Raw genomic sequence first — 25650 nt, forward strand, 5'->3', positions numbered from 1 at the left:
ATGCCTTCCAGTGTGTTTGAAAACGGAGAATCTCTCTGTTGGCCAGCAGCAGTACTGTACTTCAGCTGTTTCCTAAACAATCACTTACAAAATGTTTGCAAGTAAAATAGTTAAATCTAGAAATCATACATTAAACACATCATTTTAAAACCAAGAAGAGTTCTGATTGACATGAGTAGAGTTTAGACATGCATAAAGATTGAGAGATTGTTACTGAGAACTCCTTGCCCAGATTCACAGACACTTCTGATTACATTCTGAATTTAGCTGTTGGTTTTCCCTGTGCATTTCCCAGGTTATCTTTTTTGCAGTGCAGATATTTTTGTAATTTTTTTTACAGTAGACCTAATAATACTTTATTAAAATGAAAATAATTATCATTTAAATATGTCTTATTTTAAAATACATACAAGAAGCATATAAAAAGTAAACCTACCAATACTTGCTAGTTCAGAAGCAGTAGATTTTGTGTGCACTGCATGAAACCCAGCAATGCATATACCTCACATCAAGCGCACATACTCATCATGTGTGCAGAATACGTTACCTGGGGATTATTCCGGTACATCAGCTCTTAGGTGCCTTCAGTATGGTGGTGGTCAGTGTATGGAGGATGGTCACTTGTCCAGGAGTTCCCAACATCCAAAGTCTGAGCGATTGCCACTCGAAGGTGTGAGGCAGGGAACGGGCCGCAAGGCTCAGGGCAGCCGGCAGCGGCGCAGGGATCTCCTGTCAGAGCTGGTAGACTTGGCAGATTTGAAAGAATGTGAAGATTGTAAACTCAAGCATTCGGAGCTGAAGAATGCCAGAGCTGAGGCTGCACCAGCAACCTTAATTTGACCTACTTTGTATGTATGATTCAGTTTTTAATTCTTTACCACGTAAGGGTAAAGGTATTTTTTTCCCTTCTTTCTTAACAGAATCTTTTGGCATTCTGTGTGTTTTGGCCTGTGCTCACTGAACAAATAGCTTTTTTTTTCTTTTTTCTTTTTTTTAAATTTTATTTGAGGTATGGATTCCAGGCTTCATTTAACCATATGCAACCTAAACTCTGCAATACATACAGAACTCTAATGATATTGTTCTCAAGGGGTTTTTTAATGATGCTTTCATTATAATGTCTGTATATATCTACCAAATTATTTTATCTTTGTAACAGTCCTGAAAGATTAATAGTGGTATTTTCTTACTTTTAACTGATTGGGGATAAAAAACAAAGGGAGATTATGCCAGTATTATCAAAATCATTGACTAATACTGGATGCTTAACTTGGAATGACTAATATTTTTTTTCTGAGTACTTTTTAATGTTCAGAGCAGTTACTCTCAGTTGCAGAAGGCAGATCTTAGCACTTCTAAGAATCCAGCCTCCAGATGTGCTAAGCTGAGTATCTAGAATGTGAAGAACATAACATGAGAAAAATTCCGTTTAGAAGATTTTCCCAGGATCATAAAACAAACTGTATATCAGAGGCAGAGTTTAAACTGCTTTTCACCTCACTCTACTCAAGTTTTATTGTAGGGGTCTAAAGATGAACCTGTAGTAAATACAATTGTCTACAATTTATTCATTCTCATTCAGCTATGAGTGCATGTCAGGAGGAAAAAAGAAATCGCTGGAAGTAGAAGATTATGACCTCTCTCTCTGATTCCTGTTCTGCCCTTGTTTCCCATCCCCTTTGCCCCCCAAAAAAACTTTAGAAGAGCAAAGTATATTGTTTTTTGAAGACAAACTTTTTGAGGCTTAGATTAAAAAGAAAGCATGAGATAAGTTTGGAGAAAATTAGAATTTTTTTTGGAATAAGCAATGAAATAATTTAACATTTGAAATTAATTTTTTCTTATACTTTAAGTCATATTATACTTGATCTTTCATGTTATACAGTTTATTGTTTATTTTGAAATACAGAAATACAGGAGTCATACTCATTTGCACAGGTTTTCTCTCTAGAAAGATTTATATCCTAATTGTTTAACAACTCTGGAAATTTTATCTTTCTATTGATAATATGTGGAGGGGATATTGTCTTTGCCCTTTAGAAATTCTGAGTGTTTGATTTTGCTAATAGTAAAGTACTTGTGAATTTTGTTTGTACGTGACTTCAAATTTTAAGTAAAGGGAATATTAAATACAAAATTCCATAATTGTCCTCTTAAGTATCTTCAGCAAACTGATTTCTGAATTTCAGCACACCCTTCTGTTGCAGGGAATGAGCCAGTGTTGTATACCAGCCCTTAAAAGAAGAAAACACCATCTCTTTGCTTCTGAACTGTACTTCTTTGTTCATACCGCTTGCGCATCCCCGTTCTGTAGTCAGAATCCCTGTCGTCAGTTCTGTGACTTGTGCTGCCACAGCTCTTGTCAGCCTGAAGGAACAAATACAGGCAGAAGTTAGGCTTATATGACAGTTATAGGTGCTGCCTGTATTTAGTCTGCTCGTTGCTGCAGGAGCTTGGTAACGTAGTATGCTCAGGGCATACGAGCATTTGGAGAGCTGTAGCCCCTTAGTGTCTTAAAGGGGCAAGTGATTTTCTTTTTCCCTAAAACTTTTGAAGTCATGAAATTTGAACACACTTTTCACAGGGATGGCAAAACTTACATCCCTGTTGTAATATGACTCTTTATGAAATTTCAAATCGTCACAATTTAGGTTACAGAGGTAATCAATAAATGGATGGAAACTGTTGCTCCATAAGTAGGTTTCTGTAGGAGGAAGTACTGAATAATCTTGCCTGTAGCTGTAAATGGAAAGTCTGAGTTTGATTAGATAAACTAATGGAGAAAGGCAATGACTGTCTTTAATAGCTAACCGTGACTGCTACGGACAAGTGTCACCTCTGGCTCAGGAGGCTCCTCAGCTGAAGACTGGTGGAAACTTTCATAGCAGAGGAATAGAAGTAACTGTGGGCTTACCCAGTCTCGTACTTTCTTAAGCATCTGCTATCAGTCACCATTGGAAACAGGGTACTGGACCTCTTATCCAGTGTAGGCGTCCTTAGATTTTTAGATCTCTTTATAATGACTACAGATAGGCAAATCCCCTTAATCCTTTGATTTTCATAGAAAGTGTGGGGAGCAGAAAGATGAATCCCATACGCTGAACTTCTATAATTTTGTTTGAAAAACAGGAAGATGTGTTGGAGGGAGGAGGAGAAAGGGGCTTGCGTACAGCTGGTATTTGCAAGAAAAGGTTAGGCTGTAGTTGTGACAGTGTAAGTTAAAATCAAGTCAAATCTAAAAGCAGCTTTCCTTGTCTGTATTTTATGATCATCTTGAATAGTCTTGCCAATTATTCTAGAAAAATCAGTGTGCAAAAATGTGTATAAGTCATAGTGTATATCACTAGTTTTCTGCTTGCAAAGCCATTTTTAGTTGCACCTCTGTGTTTCTAATGGAGCTTTGAATTTTACCCCTAGTTTTAGGGCTACGGACATACACAGAGAAATTAAAAATGTCATTAGAGACATTCCAAGACAAAATAATTTGGGGTTCAAATTCTAAACTATAATCCCAATGAAACCTGCATAACCTGTGTGTTTACGCACGTTGTTGCCTAACTGTTAAATACTTGCAAGGATGATCTTGAGTACTGAATGCCAAGGTGATGCATCTTTAGCTTGAATCACTTATCTCTCCAGTGATGTCTGTAGAGCTAGATTTATATCAGTCTGATTAGCTCCAAGACCTACTAGGTTTTCTGCATTTTCTCCAAATGTTGCAATCTTGCAACATTCAACCTTCGGTTTAAGTGAAAATTTCTGAGAGCCATTTTCCAAGTAATGTTCTTTTATATTGCTTAAAACTGTTTCACACTTCCTAAAACAATTAATAATACTGCTTTAACAAAATGTGTGTGTGTGTCTCTCTCTCTCTCTCTCTCTCTCTTTTTTATTTTTTATTTTTTTATTAGTTTTGCCAGCCTGGAGGATGGCAGCTTTCAAAGGAGAGAAAACAGCCAACGTTCTTTGTGGTCGTTTTGACTGATATAGACTCAGAGAGGCACTACTGTTCATGCTTAACTTTCTATGAAGCAGAGATCAATCTGCAGGTAAATCCTTTATAACGAGTAACAAAAATTCAGAAAAGGTATCTTAAAAACAATAAACTAATGTAATAGAGGAAAATTTTGGAAAATATTTTACTGTTCCTATTAAGGATGTGTTGTTCTGTCAAATACAAATGAAGATGTTTTTGTTTGAAGGTCAACTTGTTGTACTTGTGTTTTTGTTTATCTGCCTTTTTTTAGAATATCTTCTTAGAAGATTCAAAATGAAAATGAAAAAGAGCATTTCATAGAATTTATTTGAATTTATTTTTCTCTACCACATGTTTTCTTAAACAGGACAGCCAAGATGGTGTTCCTTTCATTTATTTCCATGTTTGATATAGCATGAATGGTTGTCATCTTTGCTCTAGGAAAAAGGTTTATTAACTTCTGCTCCCTCTGCTGGCCATCTCTATCAGAATAGCACAGAACAAATGTGTACAAGCATGCTGTAATGTATGTGCATATTTCTGTAAATGCATTTATTGGCAAGATTTGTATGGGTGTAAATGACACAATTTTAATCCTGATAGAATAATCTTTCAGGTTTTTTTTATAGGTCATATTCTGGGTGTCAGCTACTTGGCAATATTTTTAAACATGTATTTCATTATTTTTGGGCAATCTGTCATTTAAAAATAGACAGTTTGTTTCCCATTTGATGCAAATTACTTCATATAATCTATGCTATGACATAACACTTGGAATCTTTAATAGCTAAAACCTAGGGAAAAGCTAATTCAATCTGCAACTGCGATATGTGATTGTTATGTTTTGAAATATTTTCTTTCCCGCATGAAAAATCACAAATAAGTAAAAACTTGGCAGTAAGTATATTAAAAAAATTAGTTAAGATTATATATATAGTTAAGTAACATTCTTTTGCTCCTTCAGTGAAGAACACCAGCGGTATTTATTATCTTAAGAAAATGCCTTTATTGATGCCTGTTTATATAAATACTGGAGTCGAAATAGTACTGTCTTGCAGAATAATTAAAAGATGCTGAGTAGCAACAATAATATTGTGCTTTTTAGGCATAATTGGAGGCCAAAGAATAAGTTATTGTTTCTGTATCATTAACTCTGGAGCTTAAATAGACATTTTTGTAGATTATTAAAAGGAGTTAAAAGCAGAAATGTAACAAAAATTAGATATATTTTGGTCTTTAATTTTACTGTAGATCACCTGACATCTTCCTGTTAAATATTTTTTTCATAGTTTAATGTCTGTCATCTTTATTTTAAAAGTAGAGTGAAACATTCTATAGTTATTCTTTCACAGCTGATAAAAATGTACAAAGGCTGACTCTTCCTCCACTCCATGTATTTCATAACATATACTAATTTTAGCAAATTTGTTATTTATGCTGTGGTTTCTAGCAGCTGCTTTTGATTCAATATCCACATCTTTCAAGAAATGCTCATCACAAAATATCCAGTATTAACTAAAAGGTTTTTTCTTATATTGCCTAAGGATTAATAAAAAAAAAAAAAAAGAGAGAGAGAGAGAGAAGCAGGATGTTGGTTCACATAATGCCATTCCTGGCTGTGTTGTAAAGAATGCATATTTTTCAGATGAACTTGCTGTGGTGAAATTTATTCTATGACTGCATTGTTTATAGCCAAACTTCCTGTTTCTTTCTAAAACCCAAAGAGAATAATTGAACGTGCCCTGTTACATGGTCATTACACAAGAATTCAGCACACGTACAATCTGTAATGAAACAAGCTTATGAAGCACAGAACTATGTAAGTAATATTGATTTAACCATTCAGATGCATGCCTCATTAAAGAAACACTCCATGAAGCATAATGTCCAGGACATAAAATGAAATCTGGATGTTAATTTTCAGACTTAAATACAGTTCAGGTTTTTACCTAATAATATAAATCACTAAGACAAAAGTCAAGTATTTGGTTTCCCCAAAAGATGGGTTATTTCTTTCCCAGTAGCATTCACCAGGTAAACCCTCCTGGTATATGAGATTGGTCAGAATTCAGCTAGAGTATATTTAATATTTGGCTTGCAGAATCATTTTCACAGAAACTGAAAGCAACCACTTGGAAGTTTCTGTGGTTAATTAAATTTCAGAGTGAAAACAAACCCGTTTCTCATCTTGTGAATGCCATAAGAGAGCTAAAGAACCTTTTTTGAGCCTCCTGCACAGTACAAGAACCTTTTTAACACAACTGCTCAAGCTCAGCCTTAGAACTCTGCTTTTGCCTTTCCGGTTGCCTTCCCTCCTGCTTCAGCTGTCGCAGGATAGTTTGTAAACAAATGCCACCTGAAAAGTAAGGAGGCTGTACTTGCATGGTATGTCTAGGTAGTACCCATGGGTGTCTAGGATATGAGATTAATATGGTAATTGTAAAAACTATATACAGTAGTCTGCAGGAAAAAAAAAAGTGTTCTCCTTCTCCCTGATATTTCTTTGAAAGCCCTGTAATTCTATTTGATCTCTGTCACTTGCCAGTCATAATTAGTTTCCCAGATATGATGAAAGCCTAGGCTCTAGTAATCAGCTGATGGCCTAACTTTTAACTGTGCCTGGATAGAAAACAAAATACTATTTTATTTGTTGACTACAGCTATGAATCACGCTTTGCATTGTTGCAGTACTGTTGTTTTGAACTGACTCAGAATTTTTCATCTATGTAGATGGTGGTCGGTTGTTTGATCAGCTCTTCTAAAGTTGTAACAGTGTATCAATATGATTGATCTTACAGTTAGTCTGATTTATACTCCATATCTGTACTGATGAGGAAGTTGAACAATATGGTATTCCATCAAATACTGAAATAAAACTCACTTCTCACCATGAATGCAGGTGATGCATCTTTCCATGTAATCCCTCCTGGATTATTCTGTTTTAAGATGCTAGTCTCACTTGTCCCATTAACAATTATTAAAGCTGTATAAGGATATGTACTTCATATCAAATTATAACCAAGCATTTGAACATTTGAGTTATAATCTAATAGTAGTCTAAAATCTGGAACGTGACTAGAGTATTAGAGGTCGTCTAATAATTTGGGATTAGCAAAGGAAAAGTCAATGTCATTTAAAGATGTGTTCAGTATGTTTTAGACCTGTTCAGTATGCAAGATTTCTCTCTCACCTCAAATTCTTACCAACACGAATGTAGAGAAATCTGAGGTRCTGCACCGGTTTGTCCTTCCTTCTGGCCTTTAGTGTCTCCAGCATATGATTGGTCTGATCCACCTTCCTGTCTGCCCTAAAGTGCCGTTTAGGTGTTGTGGTAAAACTGGATGCATACTGACTTGCATGTATCTCCAGGAATGAGAAGGAGGAGGGAAAAAGTCAAAATATCCCTACTTCCTCTTCTAACACGTTGTCTCGAAGGTTTTCTGCTTTATTTTGATCCTGCACCTGTCTCTTGCTCTCCACTCTCTTGCTGGAATTTTTCATTGATTTGAAGAAAGCCATGTCCACTCTACCAAAAAAATAGAGTTTACCTGGCTTAGTGTTTTTCTGGTGACTGGAACTGGAAACTGCTGAGAAGCCAAAGGATATTCAGAAGAATCGTAACTTACCTCTGCAGATTTCATTCATAAAACTCAGTTATTAGGTATATGTAGCTCTATTAGCTATCCAAAGGATGGTTTAATAAAAAAACAAAAAACAAAAAACAAAAAACAAAAGTATATGTATAGTTCTGTATGCTTCATACACTGTTCAGTAAAATGAGGTTTTTATTTCTGGCAGCAGGTTCTGGATAGTACCACTTACAATATACAAAGACTTGATTAATACTTTTGATTCAGGAGACACTTCTGTTAACCTCAGCAGTGCCTCGTACCAGTTATCCATAAAATATTTGGGAAGAGCACCAGAGGTGGAATCTTTTAAAATAACTTTTGACTCATGTCATTTGGGAACTTAATGGTATAATATACTTAACTGTATATTGCTTTGCACTTTGAAATTTATCCCCACCTGAAAATCCCCCCACCAACAAAATAGAGAATGATTTAACTCAGTAACTGGTGCAGCTTTATTCTTGCATTACACAAATTCTACTCAATGAGATCAGCAGAAAAACCCAAACCTTTTATTATAACAGTCTTGTAATAAGATTGGTAAAACCTCATGTGTTCTCCTAAGTATATACACATTAAAATGTTGTGATCGCAAACTTGGTAAGATTAAATATATCACTCTGAAAATGGACATAAGTAATAATTCGTAAGTCTCCCATTTCCTGTAATTCATGTTCTCTTCCCCCTTGCAAAAAGAGGAAAAAAGAAATCTGTAAAAATCCCAGACCATAAAATGGCTGATTCACAACCATTCACAAATATTTTACAAGTCAAAGACAAAACTGCCAACAAAATGACAATGCGCTCCAAAAAGTTTTAATTTTTATGCCTGGACTGTAGAGCTGGTGATCCTACTATGTTAAAGCATATGTCTTTTGATAAGTCACTGAGGTTTGGTTTTAGCAGAGGATGTGAACACTTAGTTCAGCTGTATCCTTTTTGAACTGTGAAATCTGATCCTCCTTTGGATATTATGTTAGTGTGCTATTTTTAAGAAGATGTTTAATAATTCTGTGAATGTTCCAAATGTTAAATTTGTCTGGAAAGTGACCTGTTAATGTCAATACCCCAAAACACATTTTGTGGGGGGAAAAAATGTTTTTCAATAACATTTAGTACATTCCATCATCATCTTTAGAAATGTGTTTAAAAATGGATGGGTTGTTAACATGGAAGGATTTAAGAAATGCCTTATTTCTTTTCTGTTACTGTGTAAAGAGAAAATTAACAGGTAATGTTCTGTATGTTAAAAAACAGACTTGTATTTTTAATATCCTTTTATATATTTTAGATTTAGATGGTCATTTGTAGACCAGAATTTAAGGTTAAGGTGACAACAGTTGAACAGATAAAATCGTATTTCCATAATCCTAATAAATATGGTAGTAATGTATGGTAGTATGTCCTGTTTATCTTCCCCATCCCTTTGATTTCATACTATTACAGGATGCAGAAGTTTGTTGTGAGTTTAAAAAAATGAGGAGAGAAATTCAACATCTTTAAAGTCTCAAAACTGCATGAATTTTAATGGTCACTATCTGTCCTTTACCTCTAGAGGTCTTGACCAGCAGCCTTCTAGCTGGAAAAGACAAGGCAGGGATATGTGTGGCAGCTATCAAACCTGCCACATTTGCTCAAGGTCTCTTTTTCCTTTTTACTCCACTGCTGTGTTCTACACAGTGGCCCCAAATCTCAGCTCATAGGAGAGGATACCATTTTTTTAGGCAGAGGCTTTTCTTTGTCAGTAGAGACAAAATAACTTGTCTGACTTTCAGGCAGTAATAGTACCAATTCAGCAATGAACTGAAATACTTTTCAAGGCATTTTCTCCATATGCAATTTAAAGGAATTAATTGTCTGTATTTTTAATTAGACCAAACAAAAATCTGTGTGTCGATTTTTGCTTCAGTGTACTTCTACATGTACTGTTCTGTATCATCCTTAGGACTGAGTTAAAATAGTTTATGAGCTACTAGCTTTCTGAAGYTCATTTGATATTGCTGTTTGTTTTGTTTGCATTGCTTAGGTCTCTGGTGTCTGCTTACCTTAGATTAGGTATATGAAGCTAGGAAAGGGTGGAACCCGTGGATCAAGTTTGCTGCCTTTGGGAAATCTTGGAAAGATGTAGTAAACTCTAGGCTCTGAAATTGCTATTTGCCTATGCATAGTTCTTATTAAAGACATGTTACTGAAATTCTTTACCATCCCTAAAGTTAAAATTCTGAAGCACTTAATGTTATTAATTATTGCCCTGGAGAATCTGGGCATTTATGTGGCAGCTATATGCCATATCTTTGGAATTCACAGATCTTCTGGCACATACGTAACCTAATGGCCCACTCATGAAATACCCTTTGCCCTATGGCTACATAAGCTGGACTAAAAGGTGGAAAGAGTGTGTACTAGTATACCTTTTTTTTCCCAAAGTTCTTTAAGTGTGTTTAGATGATAATGCATATAAGCACCTTCTGGAGTTTTCAGAGAGGTGCATTAAATGGTATAGATTTAATAGATGCAGGTGGTGTGAAATTCTGTGTAATGCTGACAAGTGCAATGCATACTCTTTAATATCATTTATGAGTATTCTGAATTTTCAGTAGTTTTGGGGGAATAAATGTGCAAAATTGTTAGGGACTTGAGGTTGCTGTATTGATAAGTTTACAGTCTGATCTTCACACAGTTTTCTGTATTTGGTCCTTTTCTTTTCTAGTTGATAAAATTCCTACTGTGAATTGGCATAGTTTGGTACCCCTTACTGAAAGGATTAATTAAAGATAATGACTTATCCTGGTATAAATATTCCTTTTTAAGTGTAGCTGCAGTGGTGTGATTTTGTGTGTGTAGATAAGCCATGAAGCACATCTATTCACCTTTATTTTTAGTTCAGCAAAATAAATTGTAGGCAGATTTGTGTTCTAGAGGCATTAATCTAAGTTTATTTTAACTTTTGTACATGTGTTAGAATTTATTGGATACTTTTTTTTTTAACATCTGAAAAGTAAATAAATGAATTGATACTGAATGTTTTTGCCTTTGGTTGCTAATAAACCAGCTAAGCATTTATTTGGCTGCAGATAAGACCAGCAGAGACTAAATCACATGGAGAGAAAGGGATCTGTCCCAAATGAGCTATTTGCATGAGATTACAAAAGCAAACTTCAGATACTTTTTCTTAAAATAAGAAATCACTTGTGGACTATAAATCTCCTTTGCCTGGGCAGTTAGTAGATAAACAAAGGGCTTGCTGAACTTGGCCCAATTTCAGTGCAAAATTTTGCATAGGGCGATTGTTTCTGATAATTGACTTGAAGTACTAGAATGAAAATTTTGTAATGTGAGATGTATTTCCTATCTCTCCCTCTCTCTCTTTTTCTCTCTCTCGTTTGAACTGGATGAACTATTTAAAGTGAAATTTTAACTGCACTTTTAATTCATGTTTGATCTCCTTTGATATATCTGCAATTCCCAGATTTTTATTTCAAATTATGCCTCTGAACTTCCACCTTCAAATCTGCAAAAGCTACAGAGGCTTTGTATTTTCTAGTTTATCTATTATTGTCTCAGTTTAAATTGATTTTCTTCACTCTTGTGTGAAGATGAGCTTAATTTTTCTCTGGCTAATGTTAATCAGAATGAAATGCACTGACTTTAATAGTGTTAATAGTTCTAGCAAAGGAGGCTTACGGGACTTGTGCTGAGGAGATTCTGAAATCCCAAACTGTAAAGTAAACCAACCATCGGAGTCAGAGCCTGTAAGTGAAGACTGGGTGGACAGCTGGTAGCCTTGGAGAGCTGCATGACTGCTCAGAGTTGCTTTATCTGGGAGCCTTGTAATACAGGAGATTTGATAAATGGCAGATTTGGGCATACATACTGAAATATTAAGGAAGACCATGTCCAGGTTCTGAAGATGAGGAGGAAAAGCAAGAGGAGAGAGAGTTGTGGTTCTCGTGTGCTGAAATCCAGCTTCATGTCAACTGAACAGGTGGTGATGTATGGTCAAGCTGTGCAAGTCCCTCAGCTTTGCCTATATTCAATAGTAGGAACAATTTTTTGGACTATATGGGTAGGTCATTTTGGTCTTTAAAAATTGACTTTAGTTCCTAATGCAGATTTTGGTTAAATTCCTTGTTATTTTAAAGTTATATGTCAGTATTTAAAAGCAGAGCTGACATCTTAGAATAATCTGGATGTGGTAGCAAAGTTAGGTTCATGGAAGTTAAAGAAGAAGGCTTAATATCTGGAGGCCAGATCAGAACAGTGAATATCTCTGTTGAATAAAAAAGATAAGGTAATACAAGTAAAGTTTGCTTCTGACACCTGTTTTCTTGGCTGCCACATCTATTGCCTTTAAGTTAGCTGCTATTCACTAGACTAGCACAGTATCAGTCACTTTTTTCTGCTAAGAGTTTTAACCTAATTTCGTAAGATGAAGCTTATATGATAATGTCTGTTTGTCTGCTAATTTTCCACAAGCAACTTTTTAAACAAGTCCAGTGTCAACCAAACATGACTAACATTAGAGATCTTATGCTTTCTTCAGGCTTTATAACTGGGTGGTTGGGAAGCAGAAAGACGTTTAGTACTGCTGCCATATGAAGGTAAACTTGGCGTGTGAGACCCACCCTTTAAGACATCAGGGAATCCACAAATGTTCTCAGCTTAAAGACATAAATCCGCAGGAAATGGTATTAATTGGTATTGCTACAAAGAGCTATTTGCTCATTATGTGGATACTGTAATGATTTATTTTCTCTATTAGCTATGAATGAGACCAAGTCTGAAACCGTGAATTAAATCAATTTATGTTTTAGATTTGTATAAATGTGTTTTGTGTCCTTAATGTCTGTCATGTCAGAAGGGAAGAGAAAGAAGATAGTCAAAAATAGGTCTGTGTTCATTTAACTGAAAATCTTTTCTTTCTGTCTTAAAAAAACCTCTTTGACTTAGAATAATCCTTCATTATTAGTAATTTTTTAGTTAATAATTAACAAGTGTTTGTTAATCTGTTCATGAAACTTCTATCTAACAGCAAACAYTGAATATACTGAAGAAGTTATTTTATATTCTGTAAATAATACTGTGAAGCTGTATCATTAAATAGGATGCATTCAAATACATTACATTAGATGTTTGGAAGTACGTAAGAGTGATCATTTCAGATCAGAACAAAAGGACACCTTGCCTAGTATGTTTTGTCTCTGAGGATGGTTAGAAGTGAATGTCTAAGGAACGTAGAGGAGCAGGACATGCACAGTATTTCCACGAGTGGTCCCTCCTCTACCATTTACAGACCAGGCACCTACTGAGCCAAATGTGTCTGGTGCACCTTTAGTGAACTTCAGTATCTTTCATCAACTTGGCCAGTCTTCTCATGACACTGTATACATTTTTATTATTCATGCAGCAAAATAATTCTGCAAGTTAAATAACTTGCATAAAGAGCGCCATCCATTTGTTTGTCTCGAACTTACTTCAATTAGCATTCAGTTGTCATTTTTGTTGTTGTTGCTCGAGACTAATTGTGAATGACCTGTTTACTTCGGGGTTTTGGTTTTGAGGGTTTTTTTTGGGGGGGGGGGGGTTGATTTTCAGGTGTCTGTTTCTGTTTGAGATGATTGATTTCAGCCGTAGAAGCTCTATAGAGTAAAACCGAGCGGTAACAAAAGGACCTGATCTATAGGACTTTCCAACAATTTTGTTATGAGTTTGGCTGATCTTTTGTCATGGTCCATGCAGTGTTAATCTGTTTTGGCAAGCAAGCACACAAAATAGCTCCAATTAAATTTCTCTCCTACGCTTCTTTTGTGCTAAGCACAGAAACGAAGCAATTACACTACTGTTGGTGTTTACAAGATGCCATTTGAAACTCACAATTTTCAACTATCAATATGTTTGTGATCTAAAGCAAAGAAAATGCATTGGGCAGAAAATGAAGTGTGACTATTCAGCTTTTTATGTGTTTAGGAGTTTTGCTGAGTAGTGCATATAGTGTGCTGAAGAAGCAGGAGACTGCAGCATAGTTTAGAAGTGATACCAATCACATCTTGTTAAACTAAGCCTGTATGCTCTGTATTGTGTACTTTATAGATTTGCAATGTTTGATACATCCCCTTTAATGTCGCCATAGGGAAACTGGTACAAGTACTGAACTGTGGGAGCTGAACAACTCACTTGTTCCATTAGAATGTGTAAATCATTTTTGCACAGGATATTTGTCAGTAGCCTGTCTGTAGCATATAAAGAAAACATACACAATACACTTCAGTTTGAAGAAATTGGATCTCTTGATCTACACCAATTTATTTGAGTAAAATATGCCATATTTTAATATTAAAATTGTCATTTAATGTTCAAACTGTTCTTCTAATACCAAGCTTTCAAACAGTTAACTCACTACAGTGTTTTTGACAAAAAAATGCAGCAAACTCTATTTGTTTTTACACTTTTTCATAAGTGTGGAGGGTTTTTTAAAGCCAAAGGACACCATTACTGGTTATATTCAATTTAAAGCAAAGCAATATGTGATTTAATAATATGTGCTTCAAGCCCAGGAGTACTTGATTTTAACCACATTTGTTAAAAAGGAATTAAACCTTCTTTTAGACAGCAGATCTGTGACATCATGCCTGATCTGTAGGTATGTAATTCCAGTTGACAGTTACCTTTCATATTAAAAAATATTTGAATCACAGAATCACAGAATCGCTGAGGTTGGAAGGGACCTCTGGAGAGCATCTAGTCCAACCCCCCTGCTCAAGCAGGGTCACCTAGAGCACATTGCACAGGATTGCATCCAGGCGCGTTTTGAATATCTCCAGAGGAGGAGACTCCACAACCTCTCTGGGCAACCTGTTCCAGTGCTCTGTCACCCTCACAGTGAAAAAGTATCTCCTCATGTTCAGATGGAATTGTCTGTGTTTCAGTTTGTGCCCGTTGCCTCGCGTCCTGTCGCTCGGCACCACTGAAAAGAGTCTGGTCCCATCCTCTCGACACCCTCCCTTCAGATACTTGTACACGTTGATAAGATCTCCTCTCAGCCTTCTCTTCTCCAGGCTAAACAGGCCCAGCTCTCTCAGCCTTTCCTCATAAGAGAGATGCTCCAGTCCCCTMATCATCTTTGTGGCCCTTCGCTGGACTTGCTCCAGTAGTGCCACATCCCTCTTGTACTGGGGAGCCCAGAACTGGACACAGTACTCCAGRTGTGGCCTCACCAGCGCTGAGGAGAGGGGGAGAATCACCTCCCTCGACCTGCTGGCAACACTCTTCCTGATGCACCCCAGGATACCATTGGCCTTCTTGGCCACAAGGGCACATTGCTGCCTCATGAATAATTAGCCTGAATTTGCCTAACTTTGTCTATATGGCTTAATGCCATATACACCCTTTGGCTAACCTGAAAAACAAATTGCTCTCAAAAGACAAACAAATAATGGAGTGATGATTCCTCATTCACAGTTAATTTTTCTGAACTATTGGTTACCAGTCAGAATTAAGCCTGATTTTTTTTTTTCATCCTAATTTGTATTATTTTTTCAAATGCTTGCACAAGCCAATTTTATTAATTCAGCTACTTTTACTGACCAAGCTGATAGATTAAATAATCATGCTGTTAGTTCTGTTATTTGATTATTATACATTCCAGGAGTTTACCCAAAAAACATCAGGTTAGGTCACAAGTATATTTAAGATATTTCATACAACTTATGATCCAAAAAAGCACCAAAATATTTTGTAGTGTTCTATAAACACTGTAATGCTGGTGTTCTGCAGTGCTCTCCTCTGATGCACATAGGAAATCAGTTGTTCTTTTATGTCTGTATAGTAATGAAAGGAGAGCACTGAGGTACGTGTGCACACACATGCACACACATATGTATTTTATTTTTTACATCCGTGTGTATGTGTGTGCGATAACTGCTTTTGTGTTGGTTGCCTGGTTGCTGGAGCATGGTTAGGACGATGGGGGCGACAGTGCACCTGTGCTCGGAGCCTGAGCTGGGAAGCCCAGGTCTGGCTTTACGGGTGGACRGAAAGGCCCCTCTCTGCCGCTCAGGGCAAGGAGCTCTTTGCTACCCTACACTTATTACTGCAGCACCTAGCTGAAATCTGGCTACTGGACCTTCTCAGGGTGACCTTTTCGGTTTGGTGCTAGAATTGAGGAGAGCTTTTGTATAATAAAGTACAGTTCTTGGTCTGGATGCAAATCCTGTTTAATAGTTCACAGATAGTAATTGCTGCCTGATAGCTGCTGGATGTCTTTAGATGCGATCTTTCAGCTGTGACTGAGGCTTGACAGGACTGTTATTACGTATTTTGTTTCAGCAGAAAGTCATACAAGTTAGCTCAAGCAGGTGTATTTGAAGGAACCTGTTTAATTTCTTACTGGAAGAACAGTGATGCTGCAGGGAACAGCCTGGCTGGGCTCTGATGCTGTCATCTCATCTCTTGCTTCCTAGGAGCAACTAACAGGAAGAGGTGTCTGAACGAAACTGTGTTAGACTTGGTGCCTGCTGGTGTAGCAAGTGGATAGGCAAGTTGGGGGTGTTCTCAAGCCTACTGTGAATGAATACATTGAAGAGGGGAGCTGTATGAGCTTGCCAACACACTTCTCATTGACTTTGGCACTACAGCTACTGGGAGAGGGTTACTCTGGGCTTAGTTCTGTCCTTTTATGGCTACACATTATTCAGTCCATATTGCACTGTGAAAAATCAATGGGTTTTTCTATCCCCAATAATCAGTAAGTGTGTGGATTTCCCTTTTGTATTGAATCTTTCTTATGTGGCTTTTATGGAAGCTTTCTGTCTGACATTGCTAACTTTTCATCCTGTTTTGTCATACTGAGAATAAGGTATCTTTGTCTGATCAAAAAAGAGCAAATAATGAAAGGATTTATACAATTTGCTTAAGAATGGGAGAGAGAACAATTCTGTACCTCACTGCAGCATCTTTTGTGCACTGATTCTTATCAGTGATTTATGGTATAGCCTCATTTAACAGATTGACATCTTGTTTAACAGATTCCATTTTGGAATATTAAGTTCAAATAAATACTGTGAAGGTTATTTGAAGTGCGGCTAGTTCTCAAAATGCTGTCTTAATTATCTGAAATTATATATACAAAATAAACTGCACATCATTTCATTGCTGCACATCAGAGCCTGTATTTCTTCTCTTCAGAAAGAGAAATAATCAATACCAAAGAGAACTAGCAGCAAAAGTTCTATGTTTTGATTAAGATTCAGTGTAGTTCCGCAGGACTAGTTCTGCATTCCAGGTGCGGATTATTAAATGCTCCGTAGTTTTTCCTGATGTTTCACACTATTTTGAGTAATCTATGTGGTAGAAAGTATCTTTTGGAAATAAATAGTGTAGATATGGACCCAGGTATTTGTGGGGGAAGGAAAAAAAAACAAAACTGGATGCAGTCCTCTGAAGTTGGATTAAAACCAGATTCCCGCAGCAAGCTAATTGAAGCTAAAAGTTTTTCATAATTAAAGAATTTGTGAAGTTATTAATTTAATTACTTATAATACTGTTTTTACTACCTTTATTTGGATACATGCCTTTGCTTAAAGAAACCATGCTCAACTGAGTTTGTAAAATAAAGCTCACAAATTCATAGCATTCCTGGCATCTAAGACAATTTGTATCAGGTTCTTTCCTTTTAGCAGGAAAGTGATTCTGGGCTATTTATTTATTTATTTATTTATTTTTAACTTAAATGAAGACAAGGAACATGACAGAAGTAGAAGGTGGATATTTCATGTTGTCAAATGGAAAGGAAGTAGTTTTTCTCCTATTCCTAATTAAGATAATATAGTGAGTTTTGCTTAAATGAATGCTGGGTCAGAGGAACAAAGAAAATATTTAGAAATGCGGTGAGTGATGTGGGGGTGGTAAGATTTACATACAAAAAATGGAAAGAGCATACTTTCTGTCATTTAAAAACTTACTCAGTTAATGAATTTGTCAAAGAATATGTGGAATTTTAGAAATGAAAGTAATTAGTGACATCCTTAGATTTGGCCAGGAATAGTAGTCAAATATTTGTGATTGCATAGTACTTGTAAGTGCTGGCAAGGAGGTAAAAGCAACTTGCACAATATTATGAACAACTGGTCTTCCAAGGTTATCTATGCTATACTTTCTTTTTTTAATCCTGAAACATGTTGGTTCATAAATTTGAGGGTTTTTGTTTGTTTGTTTGTTTGTTTTGTTTTGTTTTGTTTGAGAAATCAGAACTAGAATTCTTGTGAAGAAATTCCTTCAGTTTTCAGATTCACTGAGTCAGGCTGGAGATGACTCTGTAAATTTTATCGTCGACATTAGTGGAAATTCTGTCAGAAATTGAATTATTTGAATATGAATAGGACACCCAAAAGAAAAAAATATAATTTCTTATTTGCACTATGATTGACTGTAACACGGCTGACACCGTGCTGTGAAAGGATGCCTTCCTATAATCCATTTTACCTCTAAAGCATTACACAGGGAGCATTTAATGTGAATTACTGTCCTGTTAACCTCTCTTAGATAATTTGATTTTAGATATGTTGGTGTTTGACTTTACAAATGAGTTTTAACAAGGTGAATTACACTTAGAAGCTTTTAGGGAGTCCAAGTGGTAGAATGTGTTCCTCTTAGTTGACTTAATTACTAGTTTCAAATAATGCATGCATTTTCTTTCTAATTTATAGTCTTTTTAAAGTTCTGAGAAATGTTAACTTTTTTAAAGAATGCTAACATTTTAGGTTGAGGTTTCTTTATGTTTATTAATTGAAATGTGTCTGTTTTCAAGGGAGCAAAAGAAATTGAAGGTGAAGAAGAATCTGGTTTAATTCCACCTGCTGAAGTATTTGCTCCTAAAAGTCTGGTGTTGGTGTCCAGACTGGATTATCCAGAAATTTTCAGGGTAAAGAACATAAAATTGACATTTCTAATGTATGTCAGTAGACAAATCTGTTTTAATGAGTAGTGGTGACAGTAGTTTTGATTTAAAACATCTCAGCATTGGTTTGGGAGTTTATCAGGAAAAGTAGACTTAGATTGAACTAGATAAAAATCAGTGTCTATGACAGTAAATGCCCCCTGTAGCTTAAGGCAGTGCTCTTTTACCCTCTAAGTAGTTTTAAATCTACATAGATCATGAAATAAAGCTTGGGGGGGGGGGCGGGGGGCGGGCAGGCAGGCAGGCCTCAACTTACTGATGAAGAAGGGAATCATTGTGAAGAAACCAGATTTGCTTGGTTAAAAATAATATATTAACAGTATTTGATTATAATGGTAAATATAGTAATTCTAGTTTTCTCCCTTATCTAAGGTGAACATGTCAGAGCCTCTTCTAGAGCAAATTAAGATGCATGACAGAGATTTATGATCTTGGATTACTTTAGCTGATTAAATATGGCTGATCTGAGATGAATTAAAAGCTTAATTTTGTGTTAGGGTAGTACATACTATTAGCAGAAACAAATGTAGTTCAGTTTACAGATGAAGGGAAGAAGTCATTCAACAGTAAGTTGTCATTAGACTTTAAAGAATGTCTGTACTGAATGGTACTGAAAATCTGTGTAGCCCAGCATTTTGTCTCTAATAGCGGCCCATAGCGAATGCAGAGGGAAGTGTGTAAGAATAGGGCAGGCTGTAGAAATAATTCCAAAGAATACTTTCCTAATCCCTGCTGAATTATGGTTTAATCACTTCTGGAACCTGAAGTGTCGTTTGTGGTTTTTTGTACAATTTGTGAAGTTTCTTAATTCTCAGATTTTATGACATCCTGTGGCAAGGAGTTTCACAGTTTAACTATGTGTTATATGAAAAATTACTGTTGGAATTATTTGTAAGAGAATTCCTAAAATATTTACTGAATTATCAAAATTATAGCAGTTAAAAAAAACCCGACACAAAAAGGATGTTGTGGAGCAAAGTGATTCATTCTTCTTTTTGGAGTGTAGTGTTAAATCATCTTACATGAAACTATTTGCCAAAATGATGAAGCTAGATCCGTGACGTCTCGATCAAAACTGAAACCATACAAAACAAAAATGGAAATGTTGAAACGTTAGTATTGTTTATTTTAAAAATATTTTTATTGAAATAATAAATAATGTAAATTAAATAATACATGGAATTGTTGATTGTTGATGCTAGCATAAAATGAGGTAAAAGCTCATTGATTCATCAGTGATGCTGGAAATCAGTCATGTTTAGGTCCATAGAATTCAAAGTTGAAGTGAAATTATGATTTTATAATTTTAAACTTAATTTGTAATAAGGGACTTTTTCGTTTGTTGAACAAAGTGCAAATATTAAGCATTGAATTTCTTTAAAAAAAGAATATACCTGCAAATGCAAAATCCAGCACAGATAGGTTCTCTAAGTAGCCAAGTTATTTTTTTTTTTTTTTTAATGAATGATTACTTCTATGGCAAATGACTTTGTCTTCAATTGGAACCTGCCTCACTACATTAATAAAACTCATATACATATAACTTCAAGTAATTTGATATCTGCTTTCCTTGTATAGTGATTTAATGTATTTCATCTACATTTTTAGGCTTGCCTTGGCCTGATCTATACTGTGTATGTGGACAGCCTGAATGTGTCACTGGAGGCTCTCATTGCAAATCTCTGTTCATGCCTTGTCCCTGCTTCTGGAGGTTCTCAGGTAAATGGAAAAAGAGTATTTTTCCAGTTAATTTAATTTATGAAGAAAACAAAAAATAAATTCTTTAAATATTTTTGTTGAAAAAAAGTTCATAGTTCGGCTGAGTGCTTTCCCTGTGGCCCGTCTTCTAAAGACAGCAAAAATTCCATTCCAGGATAAGGTCAAAGGGTTAATTTTGTCACTGAATTGGCTTTTTACAAGGCACAGTAACAAATCAAGCAGTTTGTACAAGTTTGGTTTTTAATAATAATGTATGTTCACAAATATTTCTGCTTGCTGCAGATTTAAAAAAAAAAAATTTTTTTTAATGTCCTTCATTTTAGTTCTTTTAGCAATGTATTTCCTTGATACAGTTCAGGATTCTACTGTTTTTTTTTTCTTTGGTAGCTGTTTTAATTTTCTATTTTTATGAAATCAGAAAGAAATGCTGAAATAATAACTTGGACGTGGTTTTATTTAGTCAGGTTTCTCGGAGGTGATCAGGTAGCCCATACATTCAAAAATAAGAAAAAGTTTGCCTGTAAATGCACTTATTTCTGCTTTTTTTACCTATGCTTTTTATGAATGAAAAGTCAGGTTGGTTTGCTTGATTACTTCAAATACTTTGCTCCTAAGCATTTGTATGTTTCCAACAAGTTAGGTGGATCTTACTTGCTTGGCTTTCACTTGACACTACGGGGAAATTGTAGTTTTTATCATGAAACATACCTGGAAACTAAGTCTACAAAAGGACAAGTCATAACTTTTGAAACAGATTTCATACACGTTTTCTTACACTTCCCTCCCAACATATATATTACCAACCTTAAAATTCTTCAAGTCCCTAATTCTTTGCTGTTTTTCCCATGGTCCTGGCTGCTTTGGAATTTCTCTTAGAGCTAAAAATGGCCAGAAGTTCTCTTAGCTTAGTCCAGATCTACCTAATGGCCCTCCAGGCAAACATGCCTCTGTGTTTTTGCATGCCAAGTCTTTAAGTTTTGAAGGGAATAGTTAGATCATATCTCCCTGTCAGAAACACTCTTCCAGAATGGTATTTTCATCTCACATTGCAGGTTCTGATCGTCCTCAACTTGAACTTTTGGCTGTTATTCCATCCTCTTTTTTTCTCCTGTCCATGAATATGGCTTTCCCCAGTTGTCATTTCCTCTGCTAGAAGAGTGAGGAAAACTCATGTGCCTCTGGCTGGTCCCATTTCTGCATTCTTTTTTAGAATAAAGTGTTCTCTCAGAAGGACCTTGAATTTGTTGGTATCAAACTTCCATTTTAACTGGAAAAAAAGTTTTGCTATTTTCTTTCTTCAGCTTCATGCTTCCAGGGCTGAATCTGAATTACATATCTTAGAATGGGAACACTCTTCTAGTATTTATGTCTAGAAGTCTTTGAGGTGCCTCCCAGATTGTTCATGTCTCCATTGCTGAAATACCCAACTGTGAAAGTAGTTTTACCTTTCATCCAGATCTGCTACTGAACTGCTGGGGTAGAGAATTTTGTGCAGGTCTAAGCAGGTTCTGCCATAGTTCAGGGACTTCTTTGGTTGTACTGTGTACGTGTTCTGGTTTCAGATGTGAGCTGTGCAGCTACTGGAGCTTGCTACCTTCATACTTTCAACAATCTTTGCTGCTGTACAGAGTACGGTTGTACCACGCTTATTATTTGTACAGAGACACCSCTCACCCCCTGAAAATTGGTGCTTGGAGGCAACTGCTTGAAATCACCCATTGCTTAAATGTCACGTGGATTTACTCTAAGATGAAATCAAGATTATTTTCCAGTTACAGCTTTTCGGGATGTGCAATACAGAAGTACATTCCTCTTGATCCCATTTCCTGTCTCCCTCAAGGGAGGTATGTTCTTGTGCTACAAAGGTAACCAAAAGGGTAGTTCCAGTTTATTATGCCAAGCAGGAACATAGGAGTGGTAGAATTGTACTTTCTAACACGCAAGTGTCTCAAGGGAAAAATTTTTGGTCTTGTGATGGGGCATGAGTATGCTCATACTTAAAACATACATGCAAACAGTGCATGTTGAAGAACTTCAGTTACAAAATATTTTTTTCTCATTTGAATATTTTTTTAAACTATGCTTTTTCTATAACAGTTTGTTAATATATTATGAAAAATGTAGTATTCAGTGCCTTCAAAGAAATAATTCATAATTATTTAAGGATTTCAGTGGAAATGCAGGGAAGGCTCTATCGAGCTATACATTCAAGGAGCCATGTCATTGTCCTCAAATTATATTTCAGATCTCAGCCAAAATTCAGTAATTCTTACCAATTTTTAAACTTCTGTATGTAAAAGAAATGCTTATACAGGATGAATCACTTATCTGTATGACAGCAGTATGTTTACTCCATATAGATTAAATTTATACACATTTATTTTAAAATTTTATTCTACAGAAACTGTTTTCTTTGGGGGCTGGAGACCGACAGCTGATACAGACTCCTCTACATGATAGTCTTCCTGTTACAGGCACCAGTGTGGCTCTTCTCTTTCAGCAACTGGGTATGTCTATGTCTGCTTTGAAAAAAACTTGTTTAAATTACAGAATGAAGTATTTTCTGTTCTCATTCAGCTCAAGTCATGTGCCAGGAAAGCTACATGGTAAAATTAATTTCTCTTGAATGAAAGAATGAATGACTAATAGTGCTTTTATCTCCTAATCAAACATTCATATAAACTTTTTCTACATCCTGCTTTGGTAACATATCTCCAGAGTTATCTAGTATCTGCAAACGTACTGTGAGCAGAAGTGAGCCTGGCCTCTGTTTAATTACAACAGTGTTCTGTGAAAAGATTCTGATTTTGTTTTCCTCTCTTGGATGCTATACAAACTCTGAACAAAACCAAGGAGAGTAATAATAAAACTAGTGTAACTGAAAATCAGTAGAAAAGATACCATGTACTGACATTGGTAACTATGTGGAATTCATATTATTTTGTTACTGTCTATTATTCCCTTTTTTTTTTTTTAACCAAGAATATCTAACACAATTCTCATCAAATGCTATCTTGTTCATTACAATAATAACAACATTGTGTAACTGTCTCTTACCTAGGCACCGTGATACTAATCTCATGTCTCATTAAATTCTAACACTCTCTGTTAGTCTTCCTTCCCTTTGGTCTCTGAAGTTAACTTTGAAGTATGAACTCATAGCATCCATAGATAAGGGAAAAATCAGTGGTCTCTTCTCTGAGAGCTCTCAAGGTTAGTCTTAAGTAATCAAATGGCCTCAGAAAATGTGGTGGTATCCATTCTCCTTGTAAATAGGTCAAAACAATAGCAACTGCTGTTCCCTGCTGCAGCTAGTTGTAAGGCCTAATCATTTGGGAGTGTAGAAAATCTTCCAGGCACCAGAAGATTTCTTATCACTGGTTTGGATAAAATATACAGAAGGACCTGCTAAACTTTGTGTCACAGGAAGTAGTATGAGAATTAATAAGTAGGATGTCACCTACTACTAATAAGATGTAGTTGTATACTTCATATATTCCCAAAAGAATATTATTTTTTCTTGATAGTGGTTTAAATTCAAAAACATGGCTGGTGTAATACGGATACTGCTTATCCTGAACCACAGTCCCTGAGATTTTATTTGGCTTCTTATATCAAGTTTTGTTAAGATTACTTTGAACAGATTGAAGACAATGGTTCAAACATGGAAAGGCCCAACAGCTTTTTCCCTCTTGTGCAGATGTAAAATATGGTATGAGGTACTGTAAGTATGGTGTGATATACCATGCAGTATGTTATACTTGTACTCTAAGTGCAGTAAAAGTATGGTAGGAGGTACCATAAGTTGAAGCAGTGTCTTTTGCACAATTGCAGTGAAGGTTACTGTAAATTCACAGTTTCAAAAATGTCAAAGAAGACAAGGCTTTTAGCCAGTGCTTAGACAGATTAGCTACCACTTCTTGTGACATTTGGCCTTTATGTGGCAAATTGGAATGTTATCATTTTATGTCACAGGATCAGTCTGAGAAAGACAACAGAGACAAATCATCTGAAAAATCATTGCCTCAGACTTGGAGAGAGAAACTGTGTGTGTACAGACAGTGGGCATGTAAATATGTATGAAATAACAGGGAAAAAGAAACTGAGAGGACCATATTTTCCTCTTGGATTCCTACTAAAGACATATGTACAGAGTGAGCTTTTTTGATTCCACTCATCGTGTCTAAAACTGAATTACAACACTTCCATATGAGAACGGAAAATTGCTTTCGCACACATGGTATTTAAGTCAGTATTATTAATCACATTTTATTAATGGGTAAATAGAGGCACATGGATATCATATAACTTCCGAGATACTACAGCAGAGTAATAGAGAGTTGGGAATGTAACCAGGACTCCTATATTGTTGTGCTAGCTATCAGCAAACCTTTACTTTTATTTTTTCGACATTGTGGAATTCTTTATTCGCTCATTTACCCTTTCCAGTATCTATACCCCTGATTTATTCTCTGCCTACCATTTCATCTTTCTTTTCCCATTCTCCTTTAGCCTTCTTGCTGTAAACAGTTTTCATGTTTTTGCTGCTCTTCTGCCATCTCTTTTTCCCCACGTTACAATGTAAATTTTTTTTTTCTTTCTCTTTGTTGGCTTGTAAGGAGTACAATTAAGAGTCAGTACATACATGTTAGCCAGCTATTCTTTCCAGGTACGCTGCACAGAAAGCGTGTGAAAGTCATCAGAAGGAGAGGGAGGAAGAGAGAGAGAGTGAAGGATAAACTTGCTCATTACTCACAGTTTTGGATAGTGACACTTCAGCTGGCTTGAAGGGGGGAGAGAGGCGAGTCTTCAAAGAGAAATTAAAGACTTGCATCCTGTTTCCCTGAAGAAATAGCTCAAGTCCACAGGAAAAGAAGAATTCCTGTCTCTCTCCTATTCTTTGGTGTGATGGACAACAGGCATCTTTAATTCTGCTTACAGCAGTAGTTGCTTGGGAATGGAGATGAAATAAGTCAAGGAACAGGCAAATGAATTTGCAGGTAGATTTCTTAGCGGCTACTTGAGCCCTATGCAAATGGGACTTACTTTATCTTCTATTTCTGACCACTGCTTTTTTTGCTAACATGCAACATTCATTTGGTTCCCAGCTGTGACCCCTTTCAAATTTCTTGGGTCTGAGTATCTGAGGATATACCAGGATGGTAGAATCAGCTTATATCGTCTAAGGATACAAATTAAAAAATGTTTGCAGTTGTATGGCATACATTGTTCTGTAGAACAGCACATAATTCCATTCACATGTAGGTGGTGTGTCTCACTGAAAGGACTATCATGTTCTTAAGGCCAAGGTTTGTTAATGTTAAACTTCTGTTTGGATTTACTAAAACAGAGTTGTTAATATAGCTACA

At 35.9% G+C, this 25650-nt stretch overlaps 1 protein-coding gene across 2 annotated transcripts in view; it reads left to right on the top strand.

The window, feature by feature from the left end:
* Positions 1-25650, top strand: part of SBF2 (SET binding factor 2) — a 326277-nt gene that overhangs the window by 158358 nt on the left and 142269 nt on the right. For both annotated transcript variants that reach the window (XM_026070870.1, XM_026070861.1), the window contains 4 exons: positions 3912-4049; positions 18413-18526; positions 20171-20281; positions 22683-22788. In XM_026070870.1, coding sequence (XP_025926655.1) covers positions 3912-4049; positions 18413-18526; positions 20171-20281; positions 22683-22788 — 469 coding nt within the window. The remainder of the gene's footprint in view (positions 1-3911; positions 4050-18412; positions 18527-20170; positions 20282-22682; positions 22789-25650) is intronic.

Source organism: Apteryx rowi, unplaced genomic scaffold, assembly GCF_003343035.1.
Source record: "Apteryx rowi isolate R43461 unplaced genomic scaffold, aptRow1 scaffold_107, whole genome shotgun sequence".
NCBI lineage: Eukaryota > Metazoa > Chordata > Aves > Apterygiformes > Apterygidae > Apteryx > Apteryx rowi.